The sequence below is a fragment of the Staurois parvus genome, unplaced genomic scaffold (assembly GCF_062004578.1).
Source record: "Staurois parvus isolate SC_StPar_1 unplaced genomic scaffold, SC_StPar_1.0 ptg000423l, whole genome shotgun sequence".
Lineage (NCBI taxonomy): Eukaryota > Metazoa > Chordata > Amphibia > Anura > Ranidae > Staurois > Staurois parvus.
In genome coordinates this window covers 3,073,034-3,093,701 of record NW_028318219.1, presented here as the reverse complement: position 1 = coordinate 3,093,701, position 20,668 = coordinate 3,073,034, and the positions used below count along the sequence as shown (strand labels likewise).

Sequence of the window (20,668 nt, the reverse complement as noted above, 5' to 3'; positions counted from 1 at the left end):
TTTTACCTTTATCTGACCTGCTTCAGGTGGGATTTGGGTTCCTATAGACTTGTAAGAGAATGCAAACCACGTTTGAAGTGTACCAAAGCCTGTTGAGGCCCTTATAACAACTGGAATCAAGGAAGCAGGATTATACAGTCGTTCTGTCCATGTAACACGTTTCCCTGTGTGTACCTCGACATGCAGCTAACCCTCCTATTCTGCAATAAGCCAGACTGAATGTAATCTTGATGTAATATTAACAAAACAGGGTGGGTGAAACTATTGGGAAAAACAAATGAAAAATACATACAATTAATGTATTAAACATACAAAACACAATGAAATAATTAGGCTGCAGATGGCAATATGTCCATGGCCAACAGCAATGCTGCCTGTAGGGGATGTAAATTCAGTCTGTGACAGGTGCTGCAGATAATTATGGCTGCTTCCTTTTCCTCAATTCCAAGCTCCCAGGATGCACCTGTTTCCTTTTCTTAGAATGGAGGATGATGGGAGCTTTTATTAACTAAATAGATTCTGGTTTCCGCACAACAGTAAATTTATTGTAGGTTCCATCCTGCGGCCAAATTCAATATTGCAGAGAGAACACATACATTTCCCTGCTGGAGACAGAACAACAATAATAATTCAAATGCCCATGAGACTTTATATGAAGTACAGCACAGACAACAGTACAGTTGAAAAAAGACGGGAAAGTTTATTACATGAAGTCTAAAAAACATGCCTAAAAAAAAAACATGTCTGCTATAATTGGAACTCCAAAATTAACACATAAGTATGCATATTAACAACTTCAAGTCCAGACACTTTTACCCCCTTCCTGTCCAGGGCAATTTTCAGCTTTCAGCGCTATCACACTTTGAATGACAATTGCGCGGTCATACAACACTGTACCCATATGAATTTTTTTACCTTTTTTTTGAGACAGAAAAAGCTTTATTTTGGTGGTATTTATTCACCGCTGGGATTTTTATTTTTTTTGCTATGTAAATGAAAAAGTCCAAAAATTTTGAAAAAAAGTGTTTTTCTTATAAAATTTTGCAAATAAATAATCTTTCATCATAAATCTTGGCCAAAATGTATTCCATTATATTTTTAGTAAAAATAAGCCAAATTAGTTTATAACCAAAAATTATAATTTTTAAACATTTTTATTACATTTTTATTTTTTTTTTATATTATTATTTGTTTTTTTTTGTTTTTTTACATACTGTCACCCTAGCAGTACAGTGTCACCATTGTGACACTGTACTACTTGTGGGGGGTGATGATTTTTTTTTTCTTTTACAGTGATTGCTTTTACACCCATATAGAATGTAAAAGCAATCATTTCTCTTTCTCTCTGTCTACATTCTTGCAGCCATTGAGAAATACTGAGTGAGCTGTGATTGGTCACAGCTTGTCACATGGTACAAGGCTGTTGTGAATAGCTTTGTTCCATGTGACCTCTGTGATCATTCACAGATTTTACTAGTAGTAAGCAATGATGTCACAAGTGACATCTTGCTTACTACTCTGCATATGATTCACTGATCACTGATCACTGATTGGCCAGTCAGTGATCACATGATTGGGACCTCACACAGAGGTCCTGTCCGACGATCGGTGTTCCACTGTGTGACACAGCGGGCACCGGATCGTGGTGCTGCACGCTCCGAGGGAGCGCGCACAACTAGAAAATGTTTGTGCCGTTTATGAACGGCAACCCGCCCCTAGAGTGACACTGTCCTGCCGTTTAAAAACAGTAGGCGGAAGGCAAGTGGTTAAAATTATACATGATAATAATTATCAAAGCCAAAATCAAAAACATACCAATTCTCAATGTGTTTTGTGAACCTAGTTCACTTCCTCAGGAGTAGATGCTATTGATAGAGATATAAAGCAATATACCCCCTACAATAAAGGGAGGGAAAAACTACTTTAATTAATATATTATATAACAGGGTCCCCTACTTACAGATCTTTATGTAGTAGATGATATTGCAGCAAACCAATGGGTATCTGCTCTGGGAGTTGTGGGAGGGGGGCAAACGCCCCCCCCCCAAAAAAAAAGGATAGGACAACCAAGGGGCTGCAGCCAGTAACACATAGATAAAGATAAGAAGGCCATATACCACCAATCAGAGATAAACCTATACTGTAATAACAAAAAAAAACAAACAATAGTAAAAATACAAATATAAATTGGTTTATCAAACAAGTTCCGCCATAAGTCCTAAAAAGAGCAAACAATGGATAAGTGTGAACTTTTATCCAGAAAGTCGAAAAGCGTATAAGGTGAAGTGACTATTGTATTTCATCCGCATATTTTTCTTCCTTAAAAAGTGAACTTTATATCCGAAAGTACCAGTAACCAATAAACAGATATGAAGAGAAAGAAATAGGAACGCACAAATGTCAAGAATTTGAAGAAAACAGAATTGTTGCCATAGACAACCAGTCCAATTTTAGGTGCTCCTTCAACTAGACTGCAATTAGAAAGCTCTAAACCCAATAATCACATTTTCATAGAAGGTTTAACATGTTAATGTTATTTCAAAAATGGTTTTCAATCTTTTTAAATCTACAGTTTTTATTTTAATACCTGGTGAGCAAGCCATTCTCCTGTCTCCCAACTGTGCTCCTCCGTTGTCACGCTGTTACATGAACCCCTGATGGAGGTCAGATCTTTAATTTTTAAAGCTTACCTGAACAAGCTGAAGATAGAAGCTGTTTAGTTGCCATAAACAGTTGCTCCAGATTTGATAGATTTCCCTCCAATATGTCATTGAAAAAAGGATAGGGGGCACTTTTTACATCTGGAGAAAAGGAGATTTAACCTCCACATAGGGAAAGGCTTCTTCACAGAAACAGCTGTGAAAATGTGAAATAGACTCCCTCAAGAACTAGTTCTGGCCAGCTCAGTAGATTGCTTTAAAAAAGGCCTGGATGCATTTCTAAATTCACAAAAATATTTTGATACTGTCATTGATGAGCAATAAGCAGGGCTGTAGATAAGGGGGTACCACCAGTCCTCATGTACAGGGCCCTTGATACTGTCATTGATGAGTAATAAGCAGGGCTGTAGATAAGGGGGTACCACCAGTCCTCATGTACAGGGCCCAGGCTAGCAAGGGGGCACAGGCAGCTGGGTTAATCAGATGTGGGCAGGGAGGGTGATCGGCATGGTGGTGGGGGGTCAATTACTGGAACTGATCCCCTCTATGAATCTCTCTGCAGAAGCTGAAAGCTGGATTCTTCTCCCTCCCACTGGCTTTCAGCTGCTGCAGAGAGAGAGCTATACAGGGGATCGGATCCAGTAATTGACCCCCCCACTGCATACATCACCCTCCCTGTGTACAATATGCTTTCCCCCTGCTGCCCTGGCCTCCTTGTGTGCCCCCACCCCTGCAGTGCTGCTGGATTCTCTCCTCTCCTTCCCACCAGCAGCTGCAAGCACACAATAGGATCCTTCAGGATAATAAGTGGGGGAAGGTTCCGGTAAATATGTCACATTTACCAGTCCCTTCCTTTTCTGAATGAACAATGAGTGATCGGTACCAACCACTGACTGTGTTCATTCATAACTGAAGCATAGTAAACTGTGCTTTTGTTTGAGGAGGGGGGCCCTGTCATATTGGCTGTATGGGGCCCCGTGGTTTCTAACAGGAGCCTTGGTATTAAGACTGTAGATTGTTGATCTAGGGAATATCAGATTGCCTTCTGGGGAATCAGGAAGGATTTTTTTCCCCCACCAGAGCAAATTGAACCATGCTTTATAGAGTTTTTATTTACTTCCTCTGGATCAACTGTAGGTATAAGATTCTGTGTAGCACGGTTTCCTATTTTTTTGTTTTTTTCTATTGGTTGAACTAGATGAGCTTAGGTCTTTTTTTTACCTAACTATGTAACACATAAACATCTGACCCAACCATACGCATAGTATGGTCTCTGTCTTACTGTCACCCTTGCCTTAATTTTTTTTTTTTTTTGCAGTGTGTCAAATTCTACCGAAAGGTGTGGTCTCTGTCCTAGGACCCTCCGCCAGTCCAGCTTCTGCATCCACAGTCAGCCATATATGTGGAGAAAAAGAGGTGAGTGGTCTGATTATAAATGACTTTCTTCATTGACCTGTGTTCTGAATTCAGGTTGTGTTCCATATTCGGAAGTAACATGCTTGGTTTTACTCAAAAGAAGCAGGCGCGGGGTACACATACAATGCTGGGTTTATACTTCTCTAAGCCAACTGTCTTATGCTACTTCCACCTACCCCAGTACTCTGGTTGGCCTTAGAAACACACAAACTAGCACTGAAAGAGTCTTAACCATCCATCTATATAACAGAGCTCCATAAGTCCCACTAATTTGTACATATCATTTTACATCCTAAAATCTACTTAAGGTGCCCACCCCCTTCCTCCACACTGCAATAGTACTCCTATAGTCTAGGAATGTGGGAATGAGATGCCAACCAGAGGGTTAATAGCCCTGCATTGTACATGATGACACTGAGGGACCTCCCATATCTTGGAGTGCTAGAGAGAGAGGAAGAGAGCACCTGAGCCGATCAGAGTGGGGGTAAGGTAAGTAATGCAGCCTCTTCACAGGGCTGTGGATAAGGGGGCACCACCAGAGCTCCTGTGCAGAGCCCATACCAGAAAATGGACCTAGGCAGCTGGGTTAATCGGATGTGGGCATGAAGGGTGATTGGCATAGTGGTAGGGGGTGAGGGGTCAATTACTGGAACTAATCCCCTGTATGGTTCTCTCTGTAGCACCTGAAAGCTGGCTTCTTCTCCTCTCCCTCCTGCTGGGTTTCAGCTGCTGCAAAGAGAGCTATACAGGGGATTGGTTCCAGTAATTGCCCCCCCCCCACCACACACATCAGCCTCACTGTGTACAATACATTTTCCCCCTGCTGCCTTGGCCCCCCTGTGTGGCCCCACCTCTGCAGTGCTGCTGGCTTCTCTCCTCTCCTTCCCATCAGCAGCTGCAAGCACACAATAGGATCCTTCAGGATGGAAAGTGGGGGAAGGTTCCGATAAATATGTCACATTTACCAGCCCTTTCCATTCCTGAATGAACACAATGAGAGACCGGTACCAATCACTCACTGTGTTCATTCATAACTGCCGCATAGTAAACTGTGCTTTTGTTTGGGGAGGGGGCCCTGTCATGTTGGCTGTATGAAGCCCCGTGGTTTTTAACAGCAGCCCTGCTGTTCCCTCTAAATGTAACACGCATATAACCCTTGCAGTATGGGAAAAGGGGGTAGATTTTGTCTAAATTCTGGAATTGGACTTTAAAGCACTCCAATCAGTATACAGTATATATTACCCCCTCGGGATAAAAAAAAAAAACAGGCGATCCAAGAGGCGGTGTTATCACCTCCTGAACGGCTCTAAATCGTGATCTGAAAGCAATCCACCATGGATAGCTTTTCATAGCCTGCCACCCGTGTGAAAGAAACCTAACAAGTAGAAAGACAGCAATAAAAACCCAACAGTGCTCTAACCTCTCACCACTCCACCAATCCAAAATTAAAAAAAAAAAAAAATTGGCTAGATACACTTGGCATTATAGATGGGGAGAAGGTTGCAATGACATTGAAGTAACAGCTACTCAGTGTCAAGACATTGTTGAAAGTATGCTTAATTTCCTGGCACAGAGCCAACGTGTTATGAATATTACTGTCTTCCCAACTGCACATCTAAAAGCACAAAGCTGACGTGTATATATCATTACTCCTTATTCACTCCTGAATTTTACTTTTTTTCTAAGCCAGTTAACCCTGTCAAAAGCTGGCAGTAGAGGAATTTGGTTAACACCATCCTCAAACTGGAACATATTGTCTAATTCAGTGATCTCCAAACTGTTGTCCTTTGATTTCCTTTATCTGACCCTTGGGGAACTATTCCTCAATTGATATGGGACACTATTTCTCCCATTGACCAACAATGAGGCACCTTTCCTTCCACTGACACCAACAGTGGGGTACCATTCCTCCCACTGACGGTAAACAATGGGGCATTATTTCTCCCAATGGTACCCGTTATTGGGTACTATTTCTCCTCCTCCTGACCACAGGTGCCATGTATTTTATTTACTTCCACTAATGACCAAGTCTGAAACATTGTCTACTCCCATTTATGCAGGAGCATTTTCTATTCCAACTGGCCACAGTCTGGCCCCCCTTAAAGTGGTTGTAAACCCTTACATATACCCAGTGAGGTGAGTGGCCTCAGGTGATACACAGAGATTAAACAGATCCTCCTACATAAGTTGTACCGGTTTATCTGCAGTTTTTTCTTCTCTACATCCATACAAAGTGTTGAATTTTAAAACTTGGTCTGAGAGTTCAATAAAAAGGGGGTGAAGAGCTAATGTTATACTCTGCAGAGCTCACTGAGGACAGTTCTGAGAGCAGATTGAAGGGAAGAGCCCCCCTTTCCCTCCCACATACACACACAGCTCACAGGAACAAAGCGGAGGCTGTCACTCTTATGGAGGTCCCTCCCCTGTCATCATTTTTCTTTTGGTGTCAGGAAAACCTGTCAGGAGTGACTCATGCTGTTAGAAGAGGAATGAACCAGCAGACAGAAATGCCACTTAGGGAGGGATTTACTAAAGCTGAGGCTCTCAGAATCTGGTGCAGCTGTGCATGGTAGCCAATATCAGCTTGTTCATTTAAGCTTTGACAATAAAACCTGGAAGCTGATTGGTTTCTATGCAGAGCTGCACCAAATTTTGCACTCTCCAGTTTTAGTAAATAACCCCCTTATTGCTTTGGATTGAGACACGTACACACTATAGAGTTATATGCTTTGTTCACATTTCATGTATGAGGTTTACAACCACTTTAAATTTTGAAAGACAGTAAACTGCCCCTTTGTTTGAAACTCGGGCACCGCCCGAGGGCCCGGGGTCAGTAGAGGGCCCCATGAGATGCCCCTGGTACCTTTTTCATAGGCTTTTTTGAGATTGGACAAGGACACACAGGGGCCCCATGATCCCCTATTTCCCAGGGGGCCCCATGAGTTGTCAGTCCGCCCCTGATTACCAAGCATTACCATGGCGTGGCTATTCAAGCAGCCAGAGAGAGCAAACAAAGAAGACTTGGCAAAGATGGAAGCGCCGGGGACAGCTGGATCGGTGACAGCACATTAGGGGAAGGCTAGTTTGGAAGGTAAGTCTGCCATAATGTGCTAATATGCTGTGTACACTATGATGCGCTTTTCGGTCAAATATGTCATTTTCAGAGATTTGGATTTATATGAATGTCCAAATGGACATAATAACAAATGTCAATTAATTTGAAAAAACATTATAATGAAGTTAACGAATGTGTTTGTTTCATTTGTTCCATTTGGATGATGTCACTTGATGCGATAGCAGTTCGGGCCCATGTGGAAATTAATTCAGTTTTCAAATTTGTTTGATAATTCGGATAATGAATGGATTCAAATTTCTTTTCATTCATTACTTCAGATGCAGATGACAACAGTCAATTTTATTCACTCAGCTCATACCATTTCTCTTGGTGGGTTGGACTAGCATCCGAAAAAATCGAATCCTTCCAATTCAAATCCATACGATTCATTATTATAAAACAATCTTCTGAAAAAACTGCAATATTTTTCGAATCCATCCGGACCAACAAATATAGGAAATGAATGCTAAAGAAATGAAATATTGCTCAAAAAAATTTGGTTAATCAGAATGAATATGACTAAATGAAATTCTTCAATGAACAAATGCATCTGAAATTAAAATTTCTGGCGTAAACATGTCTAGTGCATACTAACACATTATGGCATAAACCTCCTGGGGGCCCACTAAAAAAAAAGTGAAATTGAATACTGCTATAGAGTTTATTATTTGTGCCTGTTCCTAGTTTCGGGTATTACTTCATACAGTTTTAGACTTTATGGTTACTGGAATTCACTATGTTTGTGTCCTTGGCTTTCTAGAGTTTACAACACTTTAGCTATTGAGTTTTTTCTTTTATGAACACTTTAAAGCATATAGACACAAGACCCAGTAATCATACAGAGGTCTTTTCTTTGCTACTCCACACAGCAGACAAATGTTTGTCGCTCCTTCATAAAGTGTACATCAGGACAAAATAAAAAGAAACATATGCAATACATCTCTACAATACATACACATTTCCCCATTTTATCCTTTAAAGACTCTGCAAGTACAGAAAAATACCCGTTCATCTGCCAGAAATGCACTCATCTCCATCTATCCTCTTGTGGAATCACACCTTATGCCTTTTGGGGGCTGAAATGGCAAGACTTGGTGTCAGCCCTGCCCTGTCAGCCCTGCCCCCTGCCTAACCTCTGGCCAAAAGAGCATTACATATGCTGGCATTGGGGCCCATTCCTCGCAGTGGGGTGCTCCTTTCCCAGTGGGGAAATTTGTAGTCCATTGCATAATGAAAAGCACAGTCTCATTTTGGCAGAACTCCTTGCAAGTGACAATGGCAACAGTAGCACACTAAGGTAGCCAGTAGACCTCTCACCAAGCCAGAACTGTTTTGAAGTCTTCCTAGTTGCCACCCAGCCCAGGGTCGCTCTTCCAGCTAAGATGGTAGTGAAGGGGAATGAAGGCCTCATGGACAGATGCAGGCAACAGAATACTGGAACAAGGAATTGGAATTGTGGGACATTGGAACTGCAGAAAACTTGAACCACAGAAGACTGGGAGTAGAAGCTGAAAGTACACTCAACTGAATCAATAGCACAGGATCAGCTACATATGGGCTTTGGGGCTTTTTAGCACACCTACCACCGGTTATATAAATTCTTGCATGTATTTACTGAAGGGATTGATGACATGCTGACATCACTATTCCTTCTGTGACCCACCTGTAGATTGAAATTAGTAAGATAGGTGCTGCCCCGGACTGGAGGGATAGGGGATAATACCTTTCCCAGGTCTTCGGTTTTCGGTGGGTTATCTCTAAGTCTGACCCCCTGAGCCTGTGATATAAAAGAGGAACAGTGGTTCGGAAGAGCAATTCCTCAAGGAGAGCTGAGAACCTGTAAGAAAGAACCCCATAAGGCTGCATTCACACTTGAGTGTTTTGTAGCTTGAAGCTCGAAGCTCCAAAAAAGCTCAAGCTTAAAAAATCTATTGTTCTCTATGATGCCTGTTTGTGAGATCAGGTGAGAACAAGCACCATAGAGAACAACTGATTCGAGTTTCAAGCTTCAAGCTGCAAAACACTCAAGTGTGAATGCAGCCTCAAGGAGAGGACCAGAGAGCCTCACCCTAAAGGAGTAGAATGTCACTCTCTACTACCTGAATGTGAAGTTGTCAGAACTTGGTGTTCGCCCCGAAGACACCAGCTGAAGAGTCAGCACGTTAAGAGTAATTCTAGGTATGCATGTAGTTGCCATGAGCAATGAATTTACAGTCAGCAAGTAGCCTGTCGTAAACATGTGCCTGTTACAGGTGGAAATGCCTCTAGCCGCGAGGCAGAATTTGACCATACATTCCATCTTCCATAGCAACCAGAATGGAACTGCACTGCAGAGGTCCCATATGGAAGTTGGAGAGGTGGCTGTGGTCAGTGTTTTGGCACAGCCCGCCTAATTGCAAGCTACAGTGGAAAAATGTATATTTACATGGAGACCTGAGAGTTAACTGGAAAACAGTTGTTGTGCAAGTGTACAAAGTATCTAAAGTCAGAGGCCGACCTTAGGGTTGAGTATTCCTTAATGGCAACCTCAGCATTGTTCCAAGGCATTGATGAAATGGCACTAAAGCAAAAGGTATCCCATGTGTAGTAGAGTGATCCTGTCTCATGTACCTAGCATAGTCCAGAAGAACCCACCTCGGGGTAAGCCTCTCATGTTCCCCAATCTTGGCACCCAACAGGTTAATTAGAAAACATGGAGGACATGACCATTATCCCATCCACCCTACCATTGCAACACACCCACACCCGTTAATTGGCCCAACAGGCAGCAGATTCTTGTTGTCACTACAGGAGAGCAATGCTGTTCAGCTATTATAGTCACCTTTTTTAATAGCACTTTTATTAACCTGCCTGGTGGTATTTTCGAGTGTAGCTCGGGGTAAAGTTTCCGTACCAAAAGTGGTAACCCCGAGCTACACTCGGGCTTACCATGCGGTGCTGCTCCGGGATCTGTTCTTCTCTTACCTTGTCCTGCGCTCCCACGATGTCCCTCCTGCAGTGTCCCCTGTAATGTCCTCTGGCGGATACCGGCATCTGTCTTCTCGGTTCCGTCCACTGCGACGTCGGGACATACGGGGACGGAACTGGCGGGAAATTTGAAAATGACAAAAAGTGACATTCACTAAATACACTAAAATAACATAGTAAAACATTACTGTATCAAACCATTTCACATACATTTTGTCCCGAGTGCTTTGTCCTGCGCCCTGCCTGCATTTTTACTGTTCTTTCTGCCTGGAAACTGAGAAACGTCCATGGGGTCCAAAATGCGTCCCTTTAGGTCAAAAGTGGTTTTAGACCGGCTAGAGAACAGCGATAGTAAATCAGAACCACTTGCAGAATTGAGTGATAATGATTTGTGGGGACATTCTTCATCAGACACTGAAAACGATTTTGCGAGTTTGCTCAGTGATGTGCGAATTTGGTGCTATATTTCAAATTTCAGTGTTTTTGGTTTGATTATATTATTGAATTAAATCTATTATTGTTATTATATTATAATTTTTTTATGATTATTTATTAAATTATAATTTATGATTTCCTGTTTCAAGTTTTATCCTACCCGGGATGTTTACTAGACTCTTGGTCGGACAGATTTCAGTGAGTTATTCCTAAAAATTACAGGCCTACAATAAAAAAACTACATATTTCCATGCAAAAAAATGTACCGTTTTGAGCACAGAAATATGGACATAATCAGACCGCTAGGGAGGTTAAAAAAGTTTTGATAAGGATATTCATCTTCGTAGGTCTCTGTCAGTACATGAAAATGTGTCTTTTGCACATGAATATTGATGATCAGCCATTTTATATCTAATGATAAATCATCTGGCAACGATAAAAGCACTGCCTAAAAAGTTTAGCGCTAGAAGACATTTCATTTTCCCATCTTAAAAATTCTTTATTGCATTTATTGATATAACACCAACATATTACACAGTGCTTTCAGAGTACCTAGAGCCATGTATATTAGTCCCCATGAAATAGGAGGTTCTGGCACTAAAAATCAGGCACCGGTATCTACAGTATAAGTACAGAGAGAATAGTCTTCAGTGCAAACGGATTCCCCTGCTGACAGCAGAATGTAAACAAAACAAACGCCGGTGTCACCAGATGATCCTGCTTCCATGTTTACCTGTCATTCAGCTTGTGACAGGACACAGGAGTGGACTTTTTCAGCGAGCAGCGGGATAATTTTTTGTGCGGGTCAGCATTTATTGCGATTGATAAAGGACTTGTCCAAAAGTGTGTTTGTTATTTTTACTTTTGACACTTTTTTTGGTAAAAGTGTAGGGTTACTATGTACCTCATTCCTATTCACATGGGGGGGCAGGACCACTTTTGTTAAGCGGGACTTCCACATTCCGATAAACTCCCCACCCGTAGACCCCCCACAACCACTGTACGAGGGTTGTAGGGAAGAGGCCCTTGCCCTCATCAACATGGAGACAAGATGCTTTGGGGGGCAGCCTCCCTCCCCCAAAGCACCCCCCATATGTTGAGGGCATGTGGCCTGGTATGGTGGGGGTCATATGCCCCATGCTTTCTCGTCCACCCCCATTTTCAGGCTTGCCTAGTTGCATGCTTGTATAAGGGTCTGGTTTGGATTTTGGGGGACTCCACGCCTATTTTTTTATATTTTGGCATGGAGTTCCCCTTAAAATCCAGAAAAGACCCGAAGGACCTGGTATGGATGGTGGGACCCCACGCTGTTTTGTTTAAAATTTTGTTTTGTTTACATTTTGCTGACAACGGGTAATCCCACTAACAGCAGAAGAGTCGTGGTTGTTGAGGACGTGGCACTGGCCAGCTGCCCGCTCCTTAACAAGCAGCACTATTCCAAATGAAATTAAACAAATGCCGAAGATAGACAACAAATTCCATAAACGAATCGGTCCATTAACGAATGCATCCGAAAATGAATTCTTCATTCAACGAATGGATCCGAAAACAAAACAAAATTTTGCAGTGCGCACATATCTAGTGGGGGTTACAAGAAGGGCTTATGTGAGTGTGTCATGGATCCACTTCACCAGAGCATGCTGCAAGAGGTGATGGACTTTCCTGGTTCTACCAGGTTGTGGCCCTCAGACACACCTATCAATCAGTTTATGTGCTGACAAGAAGCATGCTGATAGGAGGAGAGAGCAGAGTGACAGATAGATGAGCTCATCATTGTGCTTCTTCTCATTTCATTGTCCAATCACAGGCTGGGGGTGGGTCCAGAACAACCTGAAGAAGAAGAAGTGGGTTAAATGATATCAGGCTGAAGACATATAGCACCAGAAAAAAAGTCTTGCAGAAGAAATCTCTGGATTGAGGAAGAATATTGCAGCAAAAGCTGTTCTTAAATTTTAAATCCCAATGGGCTATTCATTTTTATCATATTATTTTGGGTCGGAGTTCTGCTTTAATCTTTAGTTCTATAGTGGAGATCCTGTCACAAAAGCTGCATTCTTCTCCGGCTCTCAAAACAGATCACACGGTATAATTCGGCACACAACAGAGCAGGTCTGTGCGCTATTATTTCAGCTCTATTCCCAGTCACTGCTCTGTCCTTACAGATTACAAGTCTATTAATGTCCTTGGCGCAACTCGCATCTCGCTTATGCAAAACCTGCCCTTAATAGGACAATGCCATAATGAAGAAATCCATTTTATTCCCAGATGGTGTTTTGCGGTGGATGCGCTCCTGCTTGCCTATACACTATGCCATTTATATTATTTTTTTTTTCCCAATGCACATCATTATGCAAAAGGATACATTGAAGACAAGCTTAACATCCTGCATCCTTTGCCAGCAGCTTTTACCGCAAGCAGGGACCAGTTTATGCAAATGGGAGTAATAGAGAAGTCCGTGTTTTTGCTATCTTTGTCCAAAATTGCCTCTCCCAGGCCCGTGTAATATTCCAAAACATATTCCAATGCGCTTTTTAAGAGTGCTCTTATCTGCATTGAAATAAAATATATAGCATTCATTTCTTCCTAAGAAAATAAGAAGTTATATCTGGCAAGAAGAGTACATTATAACGAAATAAAAGCGAAAAAAGAAAATTTGATGTTTTTAATGCGATAAAATTGAGTTCATAGGTTTCCGGCGATAAAATACTTAATGTGCTGCATTGAGAGACTTGAATTCCTTCAAGAGCTATTTTATAAAAAATTAAATAGGTAAGATAAGGTAAAATAGGACTGTTTACCTCAGCTTAGAACTGTCAGTAATCCCATAGTAGACATCGCAGTGTTTCTTACATGCTGTACTGTTAAAGGTATGGAAATTTATACATAGTTACATTGGTCTAGCTTGGATCAATCTAAGTATGTAGGTGCCGTACCTGGCTGATCCCCATGGAAGCTGGAAATCACTGTAGTAGGCACTGCCACTACGGTGATCTCCAACAACTCAGAATGCAAGTGTACAATCCAAACGCATACTTTCCTGTGTTAAAAATGGCGGTGTGTATAAGTGGGTGCTGCAGCGACATTTGGCTGGAACCGAACAGAATCAGCAAGGGAGAATGTCACCAGCACACCAAGGATCACCAATATGGGTCCAAAAGTTTTAATAAACGATTACATAGTTACAGCAGGTCAACATTTCGGAGTCCTGCGAGACTCCGAAACGTTGCCTTGCTGTAACTATGTAATCGTTTATTAAAACGTTTGGACCCATATTGGTGATCCTTGGTGTGCTGGTGACATTCTCCCTTGCCTCTCCAACAACCCAGGTCCCATTCCAAGTGGCTGCCCTTTTGCATTGTGAACACAAGTTGTCCATCTGGCACGGGTGCCATTCAGAGAACACTTTGCATCCTCTTGATGAATGACAAGCATTCTTTGATTGGATGAGGTGGAGAGGCAAGGCAGTGATGTCATAGTCTTAACCTCATCAAAATCAGAGAACACTTAGCATTCATCGAGAAAGGGCAAAGTGTCCTGTGAATGGTACCCTTGTGGAGCAGTCAAGCGCCTGTGTTCAGTAAACAGGGCAGCGGCTCTGCACTGGACCACAAAACCAACATCATTGACTGTAGTAGGCACTGCCACTACGGTGATCTCCAACATCCTCCAGGTCCCATTCCAAGTGGCTGCCCTGTTGCATTGTGAACACAAAAAGTTGTCCATCTGGCATGGGTGCCATTCAGAGAACACTTTGCATCCTCTTGATGAATGACAAGCATTCTCCGGTTGGATGAAGTGGAGAGGCAAGGCAGTGATGTCATAGTCTTAACCTCATCAAATCAGAGAACACTTAGCATTCATCGAGAAAGGGCGAAGTGTCCTCTGAATGGCACCCTTGTGGAGCAGTCAACCACCTGTGTTCAGTAACAACAGGGCAGCGGCTCAGCACTGGACCACAAAACCAACATCAATCACTATAGTAGGCACTGCCACTTCGGTGATCTCCAACAACCTCTAGGTTTCATTCCAAGTGGCTGCCCTGTTGCATTGTGAACACGAGGTTGTCCATCTGGCATGGGTGCCATTCAGAGAACACTTTGCATCCTCTTGATGAATGACAAGCATTCTCTGGTTGGGTGAAGTGGAGAGGCAAGGCAGTGATGTCAGTGTGTGAACACAAGGTTGTCCATCTGGCACCTGCTTGCAGCCTGCTTCTGGGTTTAGGGCACACATACGCGCCCCCCCCCCCGCCAACATCCACTGTTATTGTGCATAGCGGGAGTCTGTCAGTAAGACCTGGCCAATGATTCATGCTCTTCGGCTGTGCCCAATTACAGCCCAGAGACCTGTGTTGACAATTAACACAGAGCTCTGTACAGAGGGAAAAATCTCTCTGTTTCTTATTCCTGCAAAGCCTTCCCAGCCAGTGTCATTAGTACAGTGACAGTGCATGGTATTATCAGGGGTGTATTTACCACAAGGCAAACAAGGCATTTGCCTAGGGCGGCATTTTTCTGGGGGGCAACATCCCCCCAGGAAGAAGGGACATATGTGGCATGGGGACCAGGTGGGATCCGAAAGAGGCTGCGGGCTGCTTGAAGGTGTATGCAGAGCCCAACTCTCATTCCCGGGGATGTCCGGATCCGGAGCTGTGTAGGTGAGCATCTTCCTCTCTGTTGTTGGGGGGAGGGGGTGTTAGTGGAAGGCTCTCTCGGGTTGGGCGGGGCAGGAGTGTTGTTGTTGGTCACTGTCAGGCTCTCTCCGGGAGGGGGGGTAGGGGATCTGGTGTTGGTCGGTGTTAGGCTCTCTCTGCCTCGCCCGGGGGGGGGGGGGGAGAGTTGGCAATTGATTTTTGTGTTGCCTAGGGCAGCAAAAAACCTAAATACACCAGTGGGTATTATCACTGATCAATCTATTAGGGTCACTGGTGATGTCAGTGGCAGTTAGTCATATCCCCTCCAGCGTCAGTGTCAAGTTGATTGCCGCACTATCGCAGTCCTACTATAAGTCACTGATCACCGCCATTAGTAGTATAAAAAAAAAACAATATACAGTATATACCATAGCTTGTAGACACTATAACTTTCATGCAAACCAATCAATATATGGTGAGGTGTGTCAAGGTGCTGTCGAGCATATTGTAACTGGGCTTTTTTATGGCATTGGAGCAGTAAAAGCTTCTTTCTGGCAGCTCAACTATGCAGCTCATTTTGTTCAAGTATCGTTTTGTGCACCTTGAAACAACCACAGCATCTTTTTCTAGAGCAGCCTGTATTTTTCCTGAGTTTACCTGTGGGGTTTTCTTTAAATCCCAAATAATTCTTCTGGCAGTTGTGGCTGCAATCTTTTTTGGTCTACCTGACCTTGGCTTGTTATCAAGAGATCCCTGAATTTTTCACTTATTAAGTGATTTAACAGTACTGATTGGCATATTCAAGGCTTTGGATACTTTTTTATGTCCTTTATAAAGTTCCTTTACCTTGTTATGCTGGTCTTTTGACAGTTCTTTTCTGCTCCCCAAGGCTCAGTATCTAGCCTGCTCAGTACATCCATGTGAGGGCTAACAAACACACGTTTACTTGTTTACTATATGTATTTGTCTGTATACTTATTTTGTATATTCTTACATGCAGTAGCACTAATCTCCCTGACATTTGAGTTACAGTCCAGAAGAAGCCAAATGCACAGGTGAAATGCATTGACCGTTCTTTGATCAATGTATATAGCAGTTATTGTAATTATGTGCTTAGTGATTAACATATATGCGAGGGAGGTACTTTGTTTATAAGTATGTTTTTCTATTCCTGGCCCCTCTTTGGGGGTATGTTTGTATCATGAGTCCTATAAATAATATGTGACTCTTTTATGTCAATAAATGGCTGTGATTATTTTACTCTCACCATGCCCAAAGAATCCAATATTTTTGCAGTACTTAGTGTTCGGCTTTTTTTCTCTTAATTTCAGTAGGATTTGGCTCTAGGAAGCTTTTTTGTTCATTTTTTCATTGACTATTTATACACAGACATTCATTGCAATTTTAAAAAGCCACAGATGTAGGAAATAAACCTTTAATTGCCATTTTAACCTGTGTGTGTCACCTTGTGTATCTGTACCAAGGCCAAACATTCCAGGCTACAGTTGCAAGAAAAAGTATGTGAACCCCTTGGGATTACGTGGAGTTTTGCATGAATTGGGCATAAAATGTGCTCTGAACGTCATCTAAGTCACAACAATAGAAGAACACAGTCTGCTGAACATAATACTACACAAACATTAGATGCTGCCATGGTTTAATTGCACATAACATGTAAACATTCACAGTGCAGGGAGGAAAAAGTATGTGAGGCCCTAGCTTAATGACTTCTCCCAGAGCTAATTGGAGCCAGGAGTGAGCCAACCTTGACTCCAATCAGTGTGATGATATTGGATGTGTTGCTGACAGCTGTCCTGCCCTTAAAAAACACACACCTGTTTTGGGTTTACTGGTTTCAAGAAGCACTGTCTGATGTGAACCATGTCTCTCAGAAAAGAGCTCTCAGAAGACCTACGATCAAGAATTGTTGACTTGCATGAAGCTGGAAAGGGTTACAAAAGTATCTCCAAAAGCCTTGATGTTCATGTGTCCATGGTAAGACAGACTGTCTACAAATGGAGAATGTTTAGCACTGTTGCTACTCTCCCTAGGCGTGGTCGTTCTGTAAAAATGACTGCAAGAGCACAGCGCAGAATGATGCATGAGGTAAAGAAGAATCCCAGAGTGTCAGCTAAAGACCTACAGAAATCTCTGGCACATGTTAACATTTTTGTTGACACATCTACAATAAGGAAAACATTAAACAAGAATGGAGTACATGGGAGGACACCACGGAGGAAGCCATTGCTGTCCAAAAAGAATATTGCAGCACGTTTGAAGTTTGCAAAAGAGCACCTGGATGTTCCACAGCACTACTGGCAAAATATACTGTGGACAGATGAAACCAAGATTGAGTTGTTTGGGAAGAACACACAACACTATGTGTGGAGAAAAAAAGGCGCAGCACACCAACATCAAAACCTCATCCCCACTGTAAAACATGGCGGAGGGAGCATCATGGTTTGGGGCTGCTTTTCTGCCTCAGGGCCTGGACGGATTGTCGTCATTGATGGGAAAATGAATTCCAGAGTTTATCAAGACATTTTGCAGGAAAACGTACGACCATCTGTCTGCCAACTGAAGCTCCGCAGAGGATGGGTGATGCAACAGGACAATGACCCAAAGCATACAAGTAATTCAACAAAACAATGGCTGCAACAGCACAGAATACGCCTTCTGGAGTGGCCCAGTCAGAGTCCTGACCTCAGCCCGATTGAAATGCTGTGGCATGACCTTAAGAGAGCGATTCACACCAGACATCCCAAGAATATTGCTACACTGAAACAGTTTTGTGAAGAGGAGTGGTCCAAAATACTCCAGATCGTTGTGCAGGTCTGATCTGCAACTACAGGAAATGTTTGGTTGAGGTTATTGCTGCCAAAGGAGGGTCAACCAGTTATTAAGTCCAAAGGTTCACATACTTTTTCCTCCCTGCACTGTGAATGTTTACATGTTATGTGCAATTAAACCATGGCAACATCTAATGTTTGTGTAGTATTATGTTCAGCAGACTGTGTTCTTCTATTGTTGTGACTTAGATGACGTTCAGAGCACATTTTATGCCCAATTCATGCAAAATTCCACATAATCCCAAGGGGTTCACATACTTTTTCTTGCAACTGTATGTAAACTTTTGATGATGGCCATTTGGGTGATTTCTGTTATTATGATTTAACAAGGAGCCACACAACTATGTGATAATAAATGGTTTCATATGATCACTATCCTTAAATAAAAATTTTTTTTGGCATGATCAGTCATACCGTATTTTCCGGCGTATAAGACGACTTTTCAACCCATGAAAATCTTCTGAAAAGTCGGGGGTCGTCTTATACGCCGGTATACGGTGAGCCGGTGTCAGGGCGGCACTTTTTCGAGGGCCGGCGCGGCGCCGCCCACCCCTCCTCCTCCAATGGACACTAAGTACAGGGGTGGACAGAGGGGCTGCTGTACCTTACCTGGCTCCGGTCACGGTCCCACGACGATCCGGTCCAGGAAGCGGCTGCTCCTTCTTTCAGTTCGGCCGCACGATGGTCGCGCGGCCGCTCGGCTCTGCCTCCTCACCGGTGATTGGGCACCAGCACTGGAAAGGCACACAGGCGACCAATCACCGGCGAGGAGGCGGAGCCGAGCGGCCCCACGAAAATCGAGCGGCCGAACTGAAAGAAGGAGCAGCCTCTCTCCCACAGACACCAACGATGAGGCACTGTTCCTCCCCCACTGACACCAACGATGGGGCACTATTCCTCCTCCCCACTGACACCAACGATGGGGCACTGTTCCTCCCCCACTAACACCAACGATGGGGCACTATTCCTCCTCCCCACTGACACCAATGATGGGGCACTATTCTCCCCACTGATACCAATGATGGGGCACTATTCCTCCTCCCCACTGACACCAATGATGGGGCACTATTCTCCCCACTGACACCAATGATGGGGCACTATTCTCCCCACTGATACCAATGATGGGGCACTATTCCTCCCCCACTGACACCAACGATGGGGCACTCTTCCTCCTCCCCACTGACACCAACGATGGGGCACTATTCTCCCCACTGATACCAATGATGGGGCACTATTCCTTCCACTAATACCAATGATGGGGCGCTATTCCTCCCACTGACACCAATGATGGGTCGCAATTCCTCCCACTGACACCATTGATGGGGCGCAATTCCTGCCACTGATACCAATGATGGGGCGCTATTCCTCCCACTGACACCAATGATGGGGTGCTATTCCTCCCACTGACACCAATGATGGGGCGCTATTCCTCCCACTGACACCAATGATGGGGTGCTATTCCTCCCACTGACACCAATGATGGGGCACTATTCCTCCCACTGACTAATGATGGGGCACTATTCCTCCCACTGACACTAATGATGGGACACTATTCCTCCCACTGACACCAATGATGGGGCACTATTCCTCCCACTGACACTAATGATGGGACACTATTCCTCACACACTGACACTAATGATGGGGCACCATCTTTGGTGTCAGTGGGAGGAATAGTGCCCCATCATTGGTATCAGTGAGAGGAATCGTGCCCCATCATTGGTGTCAGTGGGAGGAGTAGTGCCTCATCATTGGTATCAGTGGGAGGAATCCTGCCCCATCATTCTTGTCAGTGGGAGGAATAGCACCCCATCATTGGAATACCATACTGAAATAGCATACCATATTGAAATCAAATCTGATGTTTTTTCATTTTTATTTGGTGTGCGTTGGAAGAGGGGTAGTCTTATACGGCGAGTATAGCTCAAACCCTATATTTTAACAGGAAAAGTAGGGGGTCGTCTTATACGCCCAGTCGTCTTTTACGCCGGAAAATACGGTATTTTCAATATCAATGCCAAAATGTAATTATTTCTGCCAGGGGATGCAAACTTTTGAGTACAACTGTATGTGTTTCATCTCTGTATTTAGCTGTTTGCTTAAAGTTCAGCTTTTTTTATAACTGTGCAGGCTTCTTTATGGAAGATAGAAATGCTCCTTTTTAGATTTAGGCTTAATTAACCAGGCCACATCATGTGCGATCCTCCATGATGACGCCAACATGGCCTGTTCTACAAGGTATACATTCCATTGCTTCTGAGCTTCTTTTTACTTTTATGATTTAAATCACCTGACAGTTAAATAAACTGGAATTCATTGACAGAATTTAAATCATGTGACAGTTAAATGCAATAGTTCATTGAGAGAGGTTCATGACTATTTTGTGCTTTGTGGAGTGGGTCATTTTGAGTGGGCTTCATATGAATGTTATATTTAGTTGTTATGCTGTCAATGCTGAATATAATGTCATTGTGGAAAAAAATCATTATAGCTTAGCAGCTTTTCTCTGAGCCTGAAGCTCACCACACATTTTACAACTTGATTGTGCAATCGCCTTTAGAGCTTCCAACAACTATGCAGGGCAAGGGCCTGCCT

The 20,668-nt window shown here is 43.2% G+C and overlaps 1 protein-coding gene across 3 annotated transcripts in view; it reads left to right on the top strand.

The window, feature by feature from the left end:
- GRIK5 (glutamate ionotropic receptor kainate type subunit 5) overlaps window positions 1-20,668 on the top strand; it is a 535,332-nt gene that overhangs the window by 318,020 nt on the left and 196,644 nt on the right. For all 3 annotated transcript variants that reach the window (XM_089687354.1, XM_089687353.1, XM_089687352.1), the window contains one exon: window positions 3,979-4,076. In XM_089687354.1, coding sequence (XP_089543480.1) covers window positions 3,979-4,076 — 98 coding nt within the window. The remainder of the gene's footprint in view (window positions 1-3,978; window positions 4,077-20,668) is intronic.